General features: G+C 40.1%; 1 protein-coding gene across 1 annotated transcript; it reads left to right on the plus strand.

The window, feature by feature from the left end:
- The first annotated feature begins 258 nt into the window (after positions 1-258).
- LOC143292862 (growth factor receptor-bound protein 2-like) lies at positions 259-20,183 on the plus strand. Its single transcript, XM_076603494.1, has 7 exons — positions 259-313; positions 761-889; positions 7,471-7,569; positions 9,077-9,174; positions 9,895-10,020; positions 10,603-10,771; positions 11,419-20,183. Exons 3-7 carry the CDS (start codon positions 7,492-7,494, stop codon positions 11,599-11,601), a joined length of 654 nt encoding a protein of 217 aa, XP_076459609.1. The 5' UTR covers positions 259-313; positions 761-889; positions 7,471-7,491; the 3' UTR covers positions 11,602-20,183.
- Positions 20,184-20,497: the final 314 nt, after the last annotated feature.

Below are 20,497 nucleotides of genomic sequence, written 5' to 3' on the forward strand. Positions count from 1 at the left end.
CTGTCAGTTGCAGTTGTTCTCTCTCTCTCTCTCTCTCTCTCTCTCTCTCTCTCTCTCTCTCTCTCTCTCTCTACGTCTCTCTCTCCGTCTCTCCAGCTTGAACACACACAACTGAAATGAACGCCCGCTTACACTAGACCAGAGAGATAGAGAGGAGTTACAGAACAGTGACTGAACTGACAAATTCATTGCACATCCGTTTGGAAACTTTCCAAATGACACTCAGTCACAGCGACTTCTCGTGTCATGCATGTAGCAAACTCCCAGCCACTGTGTGGTGAAACTAAGGAAGGAAATGGATTCCCAGTAAAAGGTAAATTCTTCATCAGCACTGGTGCGAGAGCGTGTCAATACTCCCCCGTGTCGATACTCCCCCGTGTTGATACCCCGCCCCCCAACCACCACCCCCCTTCCCCCCGGTGTGTGTGTGTGTGTGCGGTTGTTGTTGTTGTTGCTGCTGTTGTCTTCTTCTTCTTTTTCTTCTTCTTCAGTTTAGCGTCTTTTAACTCACTCAGTACGGCCAGTCCTCTCTTCTCCTCTACACAGACCCCTCGGATGTCCAGTGAGTGTCTCAATGACCCAACCTTTAGCTTCCGTCGTCAGAATTGTGGTATTCTTTGTCAACATTCACCTCTTCAGTATAAGAGCCTTCCGCTTGCAATATTTTGATGGTGGTAATTGGGCTGAAACGCTGTTAACGTCGTCTCTTTCGCCGTTCGTATGGAGAGAGTTAACCATAAGTGTTATTTGATAACGATAGGGGGAAAAGGACGGCTACTGGTGAGGGAAAAGTAACACGGCCCGGACAACAAGGCACTGCAGCGAGCCCACACAACAGCGGGCCCAACACACAAGTCGCTGCTCAGCTCTGAAGGCGGACGTCCGGCTGGTACGAAGAGAACACATAACACATTCATCATTCCACAACACATCTTTGATCAAGCAGAAAGCATTATCAGTCACAAATATATACATACATCTGTATCTGACTGTTTCTGCTACTACTGCTGTTGCTGCTCCTTCTCACTTCTTATACTACTACTACTACTACTACTACTACTGCTACTCACAGAACTGAGGCTACTCCGTCAGTATCGGCTGTAGGCTACTGATCCGACTCAGTACCGCTCTACTGCTACCGCCGCTGCTACTGCTGTTGTTGCTGCTGCTGGCACGACTACCACTTCCACTAACTGTTTTTCACTTATCTATTTATCGTTATCATCATCACTTGTTTCCCTGTTGATTTTTGAAGAGCCAGTGAGATCTGCAAAAGGCTTGGGTGTCCATGATGTTGTTAAGGGAGCAAACTCGGCTTGGCGTTCAGCGATAACATTTTCACGGGTTATCTTTGCGTGCGCACAGCGAAAAATTATCGGCCTTTTGGCTCTTGCATGGTTGCAAAGCTTCGGAAAGATCATCGAGCTCAATAGTATTCAGCTCAGTGGGAAAGTTGGAAAGATGGTCTGTAGATTCTGCTCAGAGACAGTAACTGGACTGCAAACTCAAATGAATAATCTACAGAGAAGTGCTGCTTCACTCCAGTAAAAAGTTGATAATTTATCAGTACCAAAACTCGGCAACAAAATTGTCTTTAGAAAAGGGGGATACCTTGCCGCGGCGACGAGAGAAAGATGGATATACATTGGAATAATAATGCTTGTGGTTAATGTGTATAAATATTTAGGTGTATACTTCTCTACACGCTTAAGCTTCGCTTTTGCGTGTAAAGACTTAGCCCGGCTGTAGAGCAAAAAGTGCTTTGCAAGTTATGTATCATGACGAAACTGTCTTTGTTAAATAACGAATCTCTCATTGAAATTATTCGATGGACAGATCCAACCCATTGTACAATATGGCGCTGAAATATGGGGCCTTTTTTTTCCTGCTGCTGCACACTGTGAGAAAATCCATCTTTTTGCTCTTACTGTAAGAAATTCCTTGGAGTATCGCCACAAACACCTAACGGCAATTTAGTGTATGGTGAAACAGCCAGACACCCTATATCATTGCTTTCTGAAGTGAAGTGCAGAAAGTATTGGTTAAAATTGACTCAAATCATGGATACGCAAAGGCTGCCACAAAAGGCTCGTTATAAAACAGTGTTGTTAGAATTAGATAATAGAGGAAAGAAAAACTGGGCGTCAAATATGACAATTATTTTTTTTATGAAATTGAGTTTGGTTATGTTTGGATGAATCAAGGTGTCGGCGCGAAGATATAAATGGTTTTGTTCAAATATTTCGCCGCGAAAGAATAATTGATTGTTCGTGGCAAAACTGGAATTGTCATGTTCAGCAAAGTGAAAGATTTAAATTTTACAGAATGTTTTGTCATATACGTTGTTTGCCAACTTATATGTCTATGGATGCTGACAGACATTTGAAGCGCATAATGATAAAATTTTGGTTTGGTATTTCTAATATATTTATCCATTATAATCGCTATCGACAGACGTACACTAGAAATTTGAAATGTCCAATATGTAAATCTTCAAAAGAAGACTAAATTCATTTTGTACTCTCTTGTCCTGGATTGAGTGATATTAGAGAGCAGTTTATACCAGATAAATATACAAAAGATCCATGTTTATTTAAATTGATTGTGATTTTGTCAGTCATCAACAAAACAACGCATTATAAAGCAGTTGGTTGTTTATCTCTGATGGAGTCTCCCGTCGGACCGACGGATGAGTAGGCAGGCAGGCTTATCTGTCGGTGTGTGTCCTAATATGGGAGAAGAGGCTGATTCTGGATGCGCAGCAGTTCCCACAGGTGTTGCAAGGACGTCTCCAGAAGTTGAGCCCTGCTTCCTTCGCTCACGCTTCTCCGTAATGGCCAGCGTTCTCTTGTTTTCAAACGTCTTTATGCCACTAGAGCACAGCATCCTCCAACGAGAGCGGTCAAGGGCATCAGTTTCCCAGGAAGCGATGTGTATGTCACAGGCTTTGAGGTTTGTCTTCAATGTGTCCTTGAAGCGCTTGCATAGTCTTCCAAGTTTGCGGTGGCCTTCCTTCAGCTGGCCATACAAGAGCATCTTCGGGACGTGTCGAAGGCCTTAGTCAGGTCTACAAAGACCATGTGGAGCTCCTTGTTCTGCTCACGGCACTTCTCTTGCATCTGGCGTACGGCAAACACCATGTCCTGCCTGAGCGGAAGCCGCACTGTGCTTCAGGGATGACTGTTGGAGACATGGTCAACCAGTCTGTTCAGTATGATGCGGGCGAAGATCTTGCCGGCGATGCAGAGGAGAGAGATTCCACGGTGGTTATCGCATGATGTTTCGTCTCCCTTCCGTTTGTAAATGTGAACAATTGAAGCATCCTTGAAATCCTGGGGGACCACCCCTCTCTCCCAGATAGACTGGAACAAGGCGGTCAGCTTGTCTGTCAGCACCTCGCCTCCATACTTGTAGATGTCAGCCTGGATTCCATCCGTTCCTGGTGCTTTTCCTGGCGTTGTCAGCTTCAGAGCTTTCCGGGTCTCGGCCTTGGTGGGAGGGGCAGCTAGCGAGTCATTGACTAGTAGCTGTGGGAGGGCTGCAATTACCTCGTCAGATACGGACGAGTCCCTGTTGAGGAGGGTATTGAAGTTCTCTGCCCAGCGGGCAAGGATGTCTTTCTTGTCTGTCAGGAGGGTGGTCTGGTCCAAGGCTCGGACAGGGGTTGATCCTGTGACTCTCGGCCCATACACAGCTCGGAGACCATCATGGAAGGTCTTCATGTCGTGAGCATCAGCAGCGGACTGAAGCTCTTCGGACTTTCTCTCGGCTCCCACCAGGTGTTCTTCATCTTACGCAGTCTCTTCTGTATGACTGAATTGCTTGGTTAGCAAGAACTGGTTCTTCTTCCTCTTGCAGTCTTTATCGGAAATGTGATCCTGATGCCGTATATGCAGTGTGTTCAGGAGCTTGGAGATTCCAGAGTTGTTCTCGTCAAACCAGTCTTTGTGGCTCCTCTGTACAAAGTCGAGTGTGTCAGCTACTGCTGTGTACACGGCATCTCTAAAGGTGCTCCATAACTCTTCTACATCAGTTGATGCAGGAATTTCTTGGAGAGCTGCTTGGATTTGCTGCTGCAGCACGTCCTTGGTGATAGGGAGGCAGTGGATGTCCAGCTTCCTAGGGGGTTTCTGCCTTGCTGGTTGGAGCTTGCGTCAGTGCAAGTCTGATGTTCATCTTGCTGCGTACCAGGCGATGGTTCGACTAACAGACTGCTTCTCTCATGCAGCGTGTAATGGAAACATCACCTCTGTCCCTCTGCCGGACAATCACGTAGTCCAGCATGTGCCATTGCTTGGAGCGGGAGTGCATCCATGTGTTCTTGTACTTGTTCACTTGTTGGAAGAGGGTGTTGGTGATGGTCAATCCATGCTGCGCGCAGAGCGAGAGCAAAAGCAGTCCGTTGGAGTTGCACTTGCCAGTGCCGTGCTGGCCACGAGGAGAAGTCCGCGCCGACACGGGCTTTGAAGTTCCCAATGATGATCAGCTTGTCCTTTCTGTCTACCGCTGAAATGGTGCGGCTGAGCTCCTCGTAGAAAGCTTCTTTGATGTCATCAGGGTTGGTCATCAACGGGGCATAGCAGCTGATGACTGTGGAGAAGCGATCCTCGGACAGCTTCAGACGCAGGGTCATCAGCCTATCGTTTGTCCCACGTGGAAGGCTGTCAAGCTGTCGTGCAAGTTTGGTTCATATGGCAAAGCCCACGCCTGAGGTTCTTGGGGTGCCATCTGGCTTCCTAATGCAGTAGAGGGTGTAGCCCCCTCCAACTTCCTCCAGATGGGTTTTACCAGCAAAACTGGTTTAGTTCAGGGCTGCTTTGTCCACCTGGTAGCGATCAAGCATTCTAGCAATGAGCGCTGTGCGCCTTTCTGGTCTGTCGTCTCTGTCCAAAAGGGTGCAAACATTCCAGGCACCCAGAGTCAGGGCATGACTCCTGGTTCTTTTCTTCTGTTGTTTTCAACCGCTAGTGTTGGATGTCCAAGTAGGTGCAGTTTCCTACTAGGTACTAGGCGAGGCAGGCTTTGTTTAGGGATCCTTTTATCAGTCTACGGCGGACGACCATCACCCTACAGCCGCCTGCGTGCAGAGTCGTGACTAGGAACACTGTGCCAGCAGCATCAGTCCTCTGCCTGTCCCCGTTACCACTTCTCCATCGCCGCAGGGCTTGGGAAAGCTGCGTGTTGAAGGGCTAACTCGTCGTTCCGACATTAGCCTGTTTGCCTGACCAGCACAGGTGACTATTTTTTTTAGTGAAGAGGAGTTGTGCAGTCCCTTCCTCACACTCTCGCCTACCGACGCTCACAGTCCCACAGGCGCAGATACTGCCACGTGTAGGACGGCTTCGGCAGGTGCAGGTTTTTTCTTCAGAGTTCCGTCTCCTACTGAGGAGAAGCCCGGCAAGGAAAAGAGCTCTCCCTGCCCTTTGGTCATCTTCTTCCGCCGTGTGTGTGTGTGCGTGTGTGTGTGTGCGCACGCGCGCGCGCGCGTGTGTGTGTGTGTCCGTCACGGCCGTGTCAGTGTTTGTGTGTGTGTGTGTGTTTGCGTCAGTGTCACGGTGGTGCGTGCGTGTGTCCGTCACGGCCGTGTCAGTGTGTGTGTGTGTGTGTGTGTGTGTGTGTGTGTGTGTGTGTGTGTGTTGTCAGTGTTACGCCGGGTGTGTGTGTGTGTCACGGTATGTGTGTGTGTGTGTGTGTGTGTGTGTGTGTGTGTGTGTGTGTGTGTGTGTGTGTAAGCATTTAAAAGACCATGTGCATATGTAACATAAACATTTAAATACGTTTTTGTTATGTTCATGTACACCCCCCTCTGACTCGAGGGGAACGGCCTATCCAAATCTCAATCTCACTCTCTATCACTCACACACACACACACACACACACACACACACACACACACACACACACACACACACACTCGGGCACACACACTATGACACACGCCGCCAGTACACACACTCACACACTGACACACACACGCACACGCACACCGGTGCGCGCGCACACTGACACGCCCCCACACGACACACATCATATACACCGGCACACTACTAGTCACACACACACACACACACACACACACACACACACACACACACACACACACACACACACACACACACACACACACACACACACACACACACACACACACACACACACACACACACCGGCATTGACATACTCTGAAACTGAAATGGCACGGCACTGACAATGAGGCGTGCAAGCGCCGTCGGCGCGGCCGGCCGCACGCACGCGCGCACACACACTCACGCAAACACACACACACACACACTGTGACCCACTGACACGGCCGTGACGGACACACACACGCACGCACACACACACACACACACACACACACTGACACACACGCGGCACTGGCACTCGGCACACACACACATACACTGACACACACACACACGCACACACACACACACGGCACTCACACTCACACACTGACACACACACACACTGACACACACACCGTGCTGACACACCGCGTGTACTCAGGCTCACACACACACACACACACGGCACACACACATACACACGCACACACAGACTAGCACAAACAAACAAACACACACACACACACACACACACACACACACACACACACACACACAGTGACACACACAACACACACGCACACACACACACACACACACACACACACACACACACACTGGCATTGACTGGACATTCAAAACTGACTCAAATGGCATGACACTGATAATGATCGAGGCGTCCACGCACCCGCACGCGCACGCACGCGCGCGCACACACACACAAACGCACACACACACACACACATCGTGACATGCTAGTCGGTACGGCCATTGATGGACAGATCTGCAGACACTTGGTCCGCAGAAACTGACACCGTGACATGCATAGTCTACGCGTACATGAACGACTGAGAATGTCGAAAGTAGTGAACTGGAAATGCAGCAATTCTGGAGAATTTTCACACAGAGACACATGCAGACACACACGTCAGAGTTGATATTATATATGCTTATTGTAAATTGTAATGGGAAGTGTATCACTTGTGTGGCGGTCTGAAGCATCTAACATGAAAGGACTGCGGGCTGAAATTCCCCGATCATTTTACTCACTGAACCTGAACAAATGGGTCAATTTGTGCCTATGTACAACGATGCATTTTACGTAAAACCGCACGCGCCATCGGTGACAAAACGTGTGATGTTGTCTCCACTGTGACAGTCCCTAACTTCCCTCACACCGTTCTCTGTTTTTCTTCTCCGAAAGAGACAGTCAAGTCCGCGAAGAAATATAGTTTTGTGTTTTTTTTAATATTTCTTTTTCAAAACAAGTTTCAAAATATATTTGAGATTTTCAGACATATTTACAACACTTGGCGTGTATTACAGAGACCCTTAATTACGATTGTCGAAACTGATTTTGATTGGAAGGCGTTCTGTAGCGCATTAATACCTGCATTTACAGACGTGCAAAGAAAATTTCAAGATGGAGGCTATCGCGAAACACGACTTCATTGCAACTGCTGAAGACGAGCTGAGTTTTAAGAAAGGAAGTATACTTAAGGTAAGACATTGTGGACAGTGTAGAATTTACCCATTTGCTCGTACTCGAATACTATCCAGTCTTGAAGGAAAATGTTGTAAGGAAGTGAATTTTGTCTCATAAAACAATGAAATCCGTCGACCTGTTTTCTGTTTCATTCCATTCCCATGTCTCATGACTGGTCACAATGTTTATATCATTATTCCGCAGTGTTATAATGTTTATCACTGTAACTCTAGCAGTCAGTTATGTGAGGGACTTTTGTTTTATGTTAGATGTTTTTCTTCACAATATGATTAACTGTTCTTGTCACCAATGATAAAAAGTTTTCTATGAACTTAGGCAAGCAGACGAGAATTTGTGGGCATGATTTCAGAGCTGACATTCTTCTAAGAGAAGGGGGGAGGGGGAAGTTGGGCAGGTCAGACATAGCCTAACCAGGAACTGTTAAGTGTTCTAGTTCAGTTCAGTTTGTTTTGGAACGAAACAGGTACTGCGGCTTTTAATTGCCCTAATCAATACAATGAGAAAAACGGGTCACAATTTGTTGGATGTAATGCAGTTGCTCTCAACTTCCCGAAGTATAAAAGAGTGGTTATTGGAAAAAATGTGATACTGATAGCACTTGACTGGTATGTTACCTGTTAATGGAGGTTTTTGATTGTGTTAGTGTTAACATATTTACAAAAATATTCAGGAAGGTGCTTTTCTGTAACTAAAGCAGTAAAAGTGAATTTTTATTCTGTTATTTCTGTTCTCCAATGTTTCTCACAGGCATTCATAGTTGAGTAGTTCCCATATATAATATTTTTGAATGAATTTATGAATTCCTTTGGTTATTTTGAATGAGATGTTCATATCGAATCTCATGTGACAAATCTTAGTCTTCTAAATTTTAGTAGATTAATGATGACAAAATCGATGCTTTGGTCTGTCTTCAGAATGTGCTTCAAATTATATTGTGCATGTCTATTACAAGCCATCTTGCTCAAAAGTTATATTTTGAATGTCTTGATACCTGCTGTGTGAGAAGGTGGCTTCTGCCCATTGCAAAAGTTTGTTCATTACTTTTTGTTGTTGAAACTGTGTGAACACTTTACTTACCAGTTATCTGGAGTTGATCACTAGATTATTGTGTGCATGTGAGGGAGAAAGAGAGAGCAGAGATTGAGAAACTGAGGAAGACTCTCAAAGAGTTATTACGTGATGAAGACAGTACTAGAGATAAAGGGCAGGGTTAAACTAAAGCGGTAATACTAAAAGGATCAGAGCACAGAACACAAACTGGATAACATTTGATAGAAAGGAACAGGTTTTGTTTTGACTTGAATTTGTCACTAAGAGCACTTTAAAGATTTATGATAAAAAAAAAAAAAATAAAAAAATCAAAATTGAAAGCAGTTGCAAAAACAAAAACTTTAGACTTTGTGGTATTATCATTTCTTGGCTTCAGTTTTGAAATAGAGTTCCACAGTGCTTCCTTGAGTTAATTTTCTGTTTTGATGGAATGATTTGTGTGTGTGTTTAGATTCTGAGCAAAGAAGATGACAAGAACTGGTACAGAGCAGAACAGGATGGACGAGAGGGCTATGTACCAAACAATTACATCAATATGAAAAGTCATAAGTAAGTATCAATTATGAAACCTTTGCTTATTAATGTTCTTGTATTTAATGTATTGTCATCAATATGAAGTTCAGTGGTGAATTTTAGAATATATTCATTGATATTTTTTTGTTGTGGGAAGAATATACTTTATATATTCTGTATATAATTGTAGCATGAATGGTTCAGATCCAATATCATATGGCTGAAAATGTGTTTGCAAGTGGCATCAAAAAGCTCCATGAGATGGTCCTTGGTTGTGTATATTGAAATGAAAATAGTAGAGGGGAAAGTACTATTTGATTTTGTTGTTGTTTGTTTTAATTGATACAACTGAAAAGCGTTTAACAATTACCCCATCTGCCTCTCTCCTCACCCCCCTGAGAAACATCAGTAACATACACTTAGTTAAATGCAGAGAACAGCAGTTGAATATCATGCTCTCTCTCTCTCTGAGTCTCTCTCTCTGAGTCTCTCTCTAAGTCTAAGTCCCTTTCTCTCTTTCTCCCTCTTATTCCCCTAACTAAAGGATGAGTTTAGAGGGTAAATTAGAAGGAATGGCATTACTGACTTTGATCCTAAAAAAATAGATATAAATTATTTTTTTTATTTATATGTATGCACACACACACACACACACACACACACACACACACACACACACACACACAATTACAGGTACTGGAAACACGTTTAAGACATGAGGGGTGGTTTGGTCATAATGCAGTGTTACATTTCCAGGTGGTACATGGGTAACATTACTCGCAGTGAAGCAGAACAGAAGCTCTTGAAAGGCATTTATCCTGATGGAACATTCTTGGTCAGACGAAGTGAAAGTGCACCAGGAGAGTTCTCAATCACAGTCAAGTGAGTGCCACAGCTTTTCACAGCAGAGAATGAGTGTGTTTTCTCACCATCTAAACATTATTGTACTGAATAAAAAGTGTACTTATCAGCAGAAGGTTTGTCTGTTTTATGTGTTCTTTTATGGTTATTATGATTCATATTCTTTGCAGTCATAGTCAGGAAACCAACTGATGCAACAGTAAACCTCTTTCATTTGTTCTGTTATTACATTTTACTTAGGAATATAAACATCAACTTTCCATATGAAACAAGGATATTGATGCTATTGTTGGGTGTGTGTGTGAGAGAGACACACACACCCACAGATGAAGTATGCACAGGAGTGTTTAGTATATCACTATATGCATTTATGTATGGTGGTTTGGATGTGCCTGTATTTGTGTGTATCGGCTTTTTTTGTTTGTTTTTTGTCCTTTCTTTTTATTTCATGACAGCTATGGTATAAATCAATAATCTGTACTTACAAAAATGACATGGTATGCATATGTAGGTGAAGGATTTTACAATGACTTTGCTGCATTTGCAATGTATCTTTTATGAATGACGTCCACTGAAAATTAATTTGAAGACACTCATCGGCAGGTACGCTGACGGGGTGCAACACTTCAAAGTGTTGAGGGATGGAGCAGGCAAATATTTTTTGTGGGTGGCCAAGTTCAATTCCCTGAATGAGCTGGTGGAGTACCATCGGACCTCCTCTGTTTCACGCACACATACCATTCTTTTTAGAGACTTTCCCATACAGAATCAAGTGAGTACCTTGCTTTGACTGTGATTAACTAGAGCTGGAAGGCTGTCAGATTTTGTGGATGTATAATGGGGCTTGAACTTGTCATGGTGTGGACAAGGTTTAGTTAGATTATCATTTATATCAAGGTCAGGTCAAACATATTCTGTTTCATTGTTACTGGATTGGTTGGTTGGGCAGATCTGACTAAACTTTTGGTGGTTTACCAGCAGTGAGATCATTCAGCAGTTTAGAAATAGCGATTTGATGACAGACTTCTGAAAGCTGTTTTGGTGATTTTAGCAGAATATGGCCCTGTCATAAGCAGACCTCCTTTTAGGTATAGTTTGCTTTTATTGTTTTAGTACATATTCATATAGGTACTGGCAGGAGTTTAGTTAGGGAATGGAGTGAGGGTGAGAACTTGCTGATTTGTGATAACAGACGTGATGATTTAACTATATCATGATTCTTGTGTGGTATAATATTAAATACTTTAGGGGCTAAAAGAATAATAATTCAAATCATAATTCATACATATAATAAGCAGTAACCATTTTGGCATGTATTATTTCAGACTTAAACTGATTAAATTGTATCTGAAGTTGACCCACTAATCTTGTCATGCTCCTGAAACAAGCCACATGAATGAGAATTGATTTCTGTTTCAGTATGTGGAAGCCAAGTTTGACTTTGAGCCACAAGATGCAGATGAGCTGGGATTCAGGCGAAAAGATCGCATCCGAGTGTTGGAGCAGTCAAACGACAATTGGTGGAAAGGAGAGCTCAATGGCAGGCAGGGCGTTTTCCCTGCCACATATGTAGATTTGATTGAAAACGGTGACCAACCATGAAAAGTGGGATTGTGTGCAGACAGACCAAAACAAAAGGACTTGGATTGCTATCATCTGCACAGGCACAATCAACACCTCATGTTGGGATCCTCAGACAGCTTCATGTTTGGGTGGTTGCATCAGCTATGAGTGGCTTTATCATCTTTTGCTGAGAGATTGGTGCATTTTGGAGATGGAGATCATCTTTCACTCTTCATGCTTTATGATGAACATAATGAAATTCATCAGTGTGTGTTGTATTTGAAGAAGAAAGGATGATTGGGGGAGGCTCTAGCACATATTACGTGAGCATGTTCAATAAATGAACTTGAGAATATTCTCGAATGACTACTGAGTCTGTTGGCTTAAGGCCAGCTTGGGAAAGTGTGCTATAAATTGAGATAAAAGCACACTAGTGCAGTTTTGGTATGCATGGTTTGTCGTCAGATGCTTGTGTGTGAGAGAGTGTGTGTGTATGTTTGTATGAGTGTTTGATTCCTTGGGATTTTATCTTGCAGAATGTTGTGTTTTGTTTTTTGGTTTTGTTTTTTCGTTTGTGTTACAGAGTTAAGGAGTATAACTATGTGGAATAAAATGTTTGTCTGTATTGGCCAAAGAAAATTATTAAATTTTATTTACAATTTATTTGACATCTATTGTTTTTTGTTTGTTTGTTACAGACAGTACACACAAAAGTTAAAGCAGCCTGCAACAAAGAGAGGTATAAAATACAGGACACACACAGACCCTTCAGGTTTCAACTTTCTTCTTGCTTCAGAGCTTTGAAGAATGAAACCTGTATGACTCCAGAAGGTCATATTTACACAATGTAGGATGCAACATATTTTCCAGAATAAACAAGAAAACATGTGAAACATTGCTTAGGAAATTTGTTGAGTATCCAAGTTTGTTCGGTGAAATTCATAGTAGTCATTTCTTCAGTTTGAAGGAGCTCTTATGTCCGCAGATGTAGAAAAAATCTTGAGTGGCAGTCTGTTCATTACCCTGATCCTATATAAGGGCATGGCTCCTAAAACTATTGTATCCAGCATCTGAACCTGTATGAACCAAGGCATTTTCACTGTATTTGATGCCTGTTGAGTTTTAGCTTCTGACCGAGTCTTTGTTCAAGTGATTGAGATGATTGACTGGTGAATTCCAAGCCCAGAGGCTTTGACATGTCTTCATTAGATCCTGCTTGTTGTCCAACAAAGTATGTTTGGTTAGCATCTTTCAGAATACTTATTTTCATAAATGATTATACATACGATACATACATACATATATATATATATGTATATTTAATTACACATACTTAACCGTGACCCTCTAGTGCAGACTCCGGCATGGGTCTGACATTCCTGTCCTGTGCAAACTACTAAAATACATACATATATATATATATATGCATGTGTGTGTGTGTATGTATGTATATATATATATATATATATATATATATTTAAGTTAATCATTGGAGCTGTTTGACTGTTTCAAATGTTTGGTGCATCTTCAATGAAATAGTTGTGTTCTCTGTGTGTTTTCCATTGTGTTACTGTACACAAATTAGTGTTTTAAAATTAAAAATCAAAATCAACATTTTGTTGAAATATAAAGAAGAGTATTGAGACCAAGAGGTCATAAGGCTGATTAGATTTGTTGTTGGTTGTAATGTTGAATTAAATCCTATTTGTCACTAGAAATATTTAGAAGTCAGAAGGTAGTTTTGTAACTAGAAGTGTCATTGTTTTGTTGATATTTGAGCTCTCTCTGTTGCAATTAAGTCTTGAATGCTGAGTTTTAAATATAAAATTATATTTTTCTTTATTTACTTGAGGTCACTTGAAGTTTCATGCTTCAGTGTTGTGCTTGTACTTTGTGTACAAATTGCATTTTTCATTGCTTTTATTGATTGATCTTTTTTTTTTTTTTACCAAAAAGAAGAATCAAAAGTTACATCTAAATCCTTTTCATAAACTACATCTACCACTGTCTTGTACAAAGATCATCAGTGAAACTAATTAGGTATGATGTCTAAATTTTGTTCTTTCTTCCCTTTGTGAGTGTAGGTCACTCAAACAAGTGTTATAACACAAGTGCCAGTGTTTTGCTGTTAATATTTTCATAAATCATAATGATTTTTGCAAAGAGTTTGCAAATATTAGTTAGTGTTGATTAGATTTCATGGTCAAGAAGTTATTTTCAGTAAACTTTGTCAGTAGTCTCAGTTTACTTTGCTCAAGAATATCATTTAGACTGCAGTTTCTCTCAATTAACCTGTTCAGTGCCAGATTTTTTTGATTTTTTTTTTTAGGGCTCTCACCTTGCCAGGAAATTTTAGGGGTAATTTTTAAAAGTTTTAGCTCAAAAACTGTAAGGAGATGCAGAAAGAAAGTGATGTTTATGCAAAGGATAATGAATAAAAATTCTGGATATGGGCTTATTTCATAATTAATTTGAATGCAAATAGTTACTTGGGCATTTGAAAGTTGAAATAAGTTAACATAATTTTTGTGCACAAAAAAGTCTTATTTCCACAGTCACAGAATGACATTGAAAATGAAAAATAAAATACAGCAGGAAATGACATTTTTGTCTGTACCCACAGATGACAATTAAACCGGTTATAAGTGTATGATAATGAAAATTCTTGTAGACATGTAAATTAAGAAGTCCTGAAAATGACAATTATGGATTCAATCAAAATTCATCAACATGAAACATAAATCATTTGCTCCAAAACTGGACAGTCAAGCGTTGTGACACTAAAGAACAGTTCTGCACAGTGGAAGAAGCTCTTTGATGACTCTCACTCTTATGGTGTATGTGGGTTGACAAAAACCATCTGCTGTGCATTCTGAATGCTTCTTATGTGAACAAGTTTGTCATCTGATCAGTGACAGAAAGTGTGAAAAACAAAAAATATGTGTTTCCCATCTTAAGTATTTTCAGCATTGGGTTTCATGATAATTGTGGATTGTTGGCTGTTGTCCAGTCTGCGTTGGCAGCTGTGAAAACTACAGATCATGGTGTCACTCAGTCAATGGTCACGCCCCTCATCCACACCCTACCATATAGTCTCTTGTCTAACACCACTCTTCTTCATCTCCCTTCTACCCCTTCCCACTTCAGGCACACATACACTGCCCTCACACTGCCAGTCAATCAAAATAGCTGTCCGCTTTGGTGCAGTGACTGAACATTGCCGAATGTTCAGCAATCAGTTTTGACACTTTGTCATTATCTTCAAGTTTTTATAAATCATAGAGATCTATTTCCATCATTTTACTTATCTGGAATCATTTGAACAGCTTGCAAAGTGGTATAAGTCCACTGACTGGTACCCCTATCTCAGTTTGCTGAAGATACTGATGCTACTTTAGCAAATGCGGCAAACCCTGTTTCCACATGCATTTACATGCTCCAGTTTAGCAAATCATCATTGAGAAGAAAGGGGTCTTCTACCTATCATATGCTCATTTTAGTTGTATTTTAATAATGCACACACATTAAAGTAGCCGATTAGTCTGTTTATGTTCATTGAACCAAACTCCGATGCAGGAAAAATCTGAATAGATGCAGGACGTCAGTGGACGTTTTATAGGGACTGTGGCAACAGTTTGTGCAGGACGTAAGCTGACAACTTGTAGGCGCTGAACAGGTTAATATTAGCATACTCTCACTCTGCAATTTTTCATCTTACTCACTGCAATGTTTCAAGTTTGTCAAACAGCTTTTTTTCACTTATGCATGTCATATGTATGTTATAAAGTATATTTGTATAAGTTATCGTCTTAGATATCTTTCCATAATGTATGAATATCATCCATCGTCAGTAATTGTACATACTGGTATTTAGAAAATAAGAGACTGATCCAAAATAATATTTTGGAGATTTTGCACAAAATTGTCCATTTGTGTATACATTGTGATTCTCATTAAAGAATGTACAAGGACACATTTTCACACACATGTACACACATGGATTCACACTCACACATTTGTTTTCATTCACAGTCTTTATAGAATAAATCTTTGACACAGATTCGATGAACATCCGTGAAAGAGATTGCCTGGCCTCCAATAACTTGTATTAGTAAGATGCTTGGTTGACAGCTGGCTTGCTTTATGAATGTCTGAATGAGACAGCTGAAATGCTTACCCTTCCACCATTTAGCTGTTCAGTCCATGGAGTGTGTATGTGCTAATTAAGCAGTGCAAAGCGAGTCAGTCTCTGTAAAGATTATTTGGTGTCATATACTGTACCATATCAAACTGATGCAAACTAGGCCTATCGGTTTGCTCTGCTTGACAAATTTCACGCAGTTAACAGTGAAAAGATGACCCATCTTGCCTGGTCCACTCTTTGCCAATCAAACGCCTCTAAAAGCTACAAGCAGAGTCATAACACTTAGCATGATATAGTAACACTTTCCATATATATTTTATTGAATAACGTTTTCACCAGAATGACCATATTGAAGATAAATGTTGTTATTTCACAAGGAAATGGGCATTTCATTAAAATTAGAACCACACCAGATGTGAAATGATAAAAATTATGCAACTTCTAACATAACAGATTCTGTGTGTAGTTTTGGGCTCATCTTTTGAGAAAGCTTTCCATACGTACATAACCTGCACAACAGCTTTTCATTGTGCAAAAAAGAAATGTTAACCATCACTGCCAGAGGTACTAAACATACTAAAGATAGTTTATGGATAATATACATATATTTTTTTTATCATATCCCTTTTTTTTTTAATGACTGTAGGTATCTTCATTTTTTTCCCATAAGAACACTATTGCTTTCTGTCCAGTCTTCTTTTGTTGTTGTTTTTGGGCACTGTTTAGAATGCAAACATTAAACCGTAAATTATCAGTTTTTCCACCTTTGCATGCACCACTTTGTCCAGCATAATAATGAAACCCTAACTGCCACACACAAATTTTTTTTTTCCCTTCAGGAGATGGCTTTCATGTCCCACTTCATGCATGTTTGTATTTATATTTTTTTCTTTTTAAATGTACTGTCCATGGCTTTTATATAAATATTAAACAAAAACAAAATGAAACAACAACAACAACCAAAAAAAAGATATTTAAGTCTGTCATGTTTTACAAATATTATTTATTTTGTTTGTATGAATGTCTGGGTGTAAATATGCGGTGTGCAGAGCCAGTTTTTGTGTTATAGTTGAACCAAGCTTAGATATTTGATTCCATTGTGTACATCTTAATTGTATCATTTCAGTGTACTTCTGGCTGTAAAAAATTGATTTTTTTAAACACATTTCATAATATATTTAATTATTACATGAGATTGCTCTTTTGAAGATGTCGTTTTTTTGTGTGAAAAAAAATCGTAATTAATTATTGACTTCGGTTTCCATGGGACGTTCTTAAACAGTGTTATGCTTAAAAAGGTCAATCATTAGTTCTTTTGCTTGGCAGACTGAACACCAAAATGTGGTTCTCAGAATGTCTTTCATTATTCATTGCAAAACAGTTATGTGCTGAGGTCTAGCTATTTGGTCAGTAGTTGAATATTTTTTTTTGAGTTTTCAAGAAGATGGATTCATATGGTAACAAATTACCTTTTTCCTGTTGAAAGTGTTTTTATTAAGCCTTAAGTTTGGATCAGTTGAACATCATTTCACAAGGCCTGTTCCCCCATCAAGAGGTGTCTTTGCAGCTGTACATAATTAATATCCCAACCTCTTGGGAATGATCCTTAGTAGTATTTTTTCATTTTACTGTCATCTTTGTTGTCCTTAAGGGCATTGTTCTTATTGTGCCAATGGCCAAGGCCCTATCATTTGCATCTTGAGCGCACTTTTTTTTTCTTTTTTGCCTGGCCTCTCAGTGTCTGTTTTTTGTTTTGTGTTGTTCATTGATTTTACTCCTGTTCACCAGGGGCGATGTGTGTGTGTGTGTGTGTGTGTGTGTGTGTGTCCTTTTAGCTTTCATATTACCTATTTCTGATTTTAATTACACATACATAAACACACACCCACACACACACCCTACCTCACTAGTGTAGTGCTACTGTCATAAATGTATCATTTTAAAGGATCTGTTGTGCAATAAATTGTACATAAGGATATATCTCCAGCAGCTTGCATGCATTATGCCAGTAGCTTGATTTGTATACCTGCATAATTTTTAGACTCAGTGGAAGTGTCCTGTGTTATTGTTATATTTGAAAGATCTTTTTTAGGTGGAAAGCATGGTTCAAGAATTATGCTTGCAAGATCATCCAGAAATGTCTTTTGTATGCAGTGATGCCTCACTTTCAGTTCCTTTTTCATTTTCATAGTAAGTGAAAGAGCCTTGTGATTTTCATAAGAGTGAAGGTACTTAAGGAGAAAACCAGGCTGAAGCATCACTAACATTTCTTTTCACATAAATTATTCTTTTTGATCTACTTACATCTCAGTCCTTGGTCTTCATTTACTGTTGAGAAGTTTGAATTTCAATAATGTTGTGAAATTAAGTGTCTGTGTTTGTCTTAGTTTGTCCAGTCTAACAGTATTTTTATGCTCAGTCTGTTCAGTCTTCAATCTAAGTGTCTTAGGACATGGGTTAGCACCTGGTTATGGGGCTGTCATATATATTGAAATGGACACCTAGAATGCAAGGTCATGATGAGTCAGGTGAGAGCATCAAGTCCTTTGATTTTGTGCCATGATTCACAGAAGCCTTTGGGTGTTGTTACTGTGTTGGATGTCGTACCTAAATCCATGGTTCCGGATAGATTAGTGTTGCCTTTTTTAAAATGAGTTTGATAAGAAATGAAATGAGTAGGTGATATGTGACAGAGAAGTAGGAGCATGCGAAATCCCAGCAGAGTTGGAATTATCATTTTTGACATTAATGTACTTTCAGAAAGTTTAAAAATCACAGATTAACATACACAAAACGGAATTGATCTGTCTTTTGTAGTTTTTTTTCTCTCATTTGTTCAAAGTTGGTGTGCCTGTAAAGAACAAATGGAGAAATTGGCTCATGGAAAAAACATACATTTGTCTGCTTGTAACTATAGAACAAGAATTATCTTGAATATGTATATGGTGTCGGAAGATTCAGAATGAAAAAAAGTACAGGAAAATTCATATTTTCTTTCTGTACTAAAAAGAAGTCAAGAATGGTGAGTGGAGGAGTGACATGCCACAAGAATGCAGTGAGTGATGTCATGTCAAGAGAGAGCAGTCAATGGTGACAGTGAATGTTCAAATGAGAGGCAAAAGCCATATTTGAAGAAAAGAAAACAACTTTAAAAAATGTTAACCCTGATCTACCCACCCAGGAATACCTTTCAGAATGTATTGTCAAGGAAATAGAGTATATTTATTAAAATCTTGAAGCAGTGTAGTGTACTTCTTAGTAGTTTGAAGGCCTTTTTTTCTGTCTACTCTACACTTGTACCTGACTGTTCAATAATCCGTTTTCTCCAGAACACATACCTTTGCATTTTATAAGTGCTTGCTAGACTACTTAGACACACAGGTAGTAGTGATGGTAAACATCGACTTGAGTGAAGTTGTCCATTTTGCCAGTGTGACCTTTTTGAAAAGTATATACCAGAATCAGAACATTTTTTCCAGTTCATAATCATTTGTTATGTATTGTGTTTTCCAGAAGGAAAATGGTAGAAAATTTAAATCAACAACCATACAGACTTCTTTTTTTTATATGGCAAGTGTTTTTTGTTTGTGTGTGTGTGTGTGTTTTTGGGGTTTTTTTTTGTTTTTTTTTGTGCATCTGTCCTGTGTGTTTTCATGAACAGAATGTTTTTATCATGAAAACTTTACTTCCACCCCTCTGTGTGTGTGTGTGTGTATGTATGTGTATTTATATATATATATATATATATATATATATATATATATATATATACAGATATACATACAGTTTTCTATTCAGTTGGACCGGCTTAAACTGTTCAAGTTTAATTTTTGTAAATGTTCAGGTCAAAGAGAAAATGAATGTTTGTCATTTTAAAGTAATCAAAGAGAGGAATTGAGGTGTCGAAAGAAGCAAATTGACAGGGGTGATGAAGCATGCTTCAGTTATCATAGCAGTAAAAGGTGACTATTTCACTACTGTGTCAGCACATGATTTTGGGAACATTGACACTGCTGGCCAGTAATTGTGATCATTTGTTGTAAGGAGGTTAAAAGAATTGCGTAATAATTATGTAATAAAGTACGCAATGATCATGTGATTCATTTTCAAGTGTTTAAATGGAACCTCTGTTTCGCCATGGAAGTAGCGATACAGTGGTTTATGTGCTTTGTATTTCTGTGCTTGGAGCACATTTGTGATCATTTAATTACAAGCATTATCACATGCTTATTGTGTCTGCATGCCATCAAAGAGCATACAGCTCCACAATGTAATATTGGAACCAAAGTTGTTAGTCATGAATAAAGTGTTGATGTCTAAACAAATCCTGAGCAAATGATAAACACGGGAGTGTGCGCACATGCATCTGTCACTCAAGAGGTATACATGTACATAATGAAACTAAGTTTTGATTTGCTATCATCATTTGCTATTGTGAACTTGTTTGGTATCATGGAATAAACTAACATGAATTGTATGTTTGTATTGTGGGTTTTTTCCCCTTTCTCTCTTAGTATTGCTGTACATGAACGATGGTGGTCTGTCGGCTACTCTAGCTTATCAAATCATGTTACTTTTGCCCATATGATGGCAAGGGAGTAAGTTCCCATTGTTAATGTGTAAGTGATGGATGAGAGCACACCAATAACATAAGGCTATGTCCACACTAAACCCAGTAAGTTGCCGTTAGCAGCTGACAGCAACTGGCCGAGAATTGTGCATACATCATTTTGCACTTTCTCGCTACATATGTTGGCAATAAGTTTTCACACTGGCGACCACCAGTCCTTT

The sequence above is a fragment of the Babylonia areolata genome, chromosome 18, assembly GCF_041734735.1.
Source record: "Babylonia areolata isolate BAREFJ2019XMU chromosome 18, ASM4173473v1, whole genome shotgun sequence".
NCBI classification, from domain to species: domain Eukaryota; kingdom Metazoa; phylum Mollusca; class Gastropoda; order Neogastropoda; family Buccinidae; genus Babylonia; species Babylonia areolata.

What these genes read in the sequence shown, in the direction of transcription:
- LOC143292862 (XM_076603494.1), top strand. Translation starts at nt 7,492, where the DNA reads ATGGAGGCTATCGCGAAACACGACTTCATTGCAACTGCTGAAGACGAG. An exon ending in AGAAAGGAAGTATACTTAAG is followed by an intron (nt 7,570 to 9,076) that starts GTAAGACATTGT and finishes GTGTGTGTTTAG; the next exon opens with ATTCTGAGCAAAGAAGATGA. An exon ending in ATCAATATGAAAAGTCATAA is followed by an intron (nt 9,175 to 9,894) that starts GTAAGTATCAAT and finishes TTACATTTCCAG; the next exon opens with GTGGTACATGGGTAACATTA.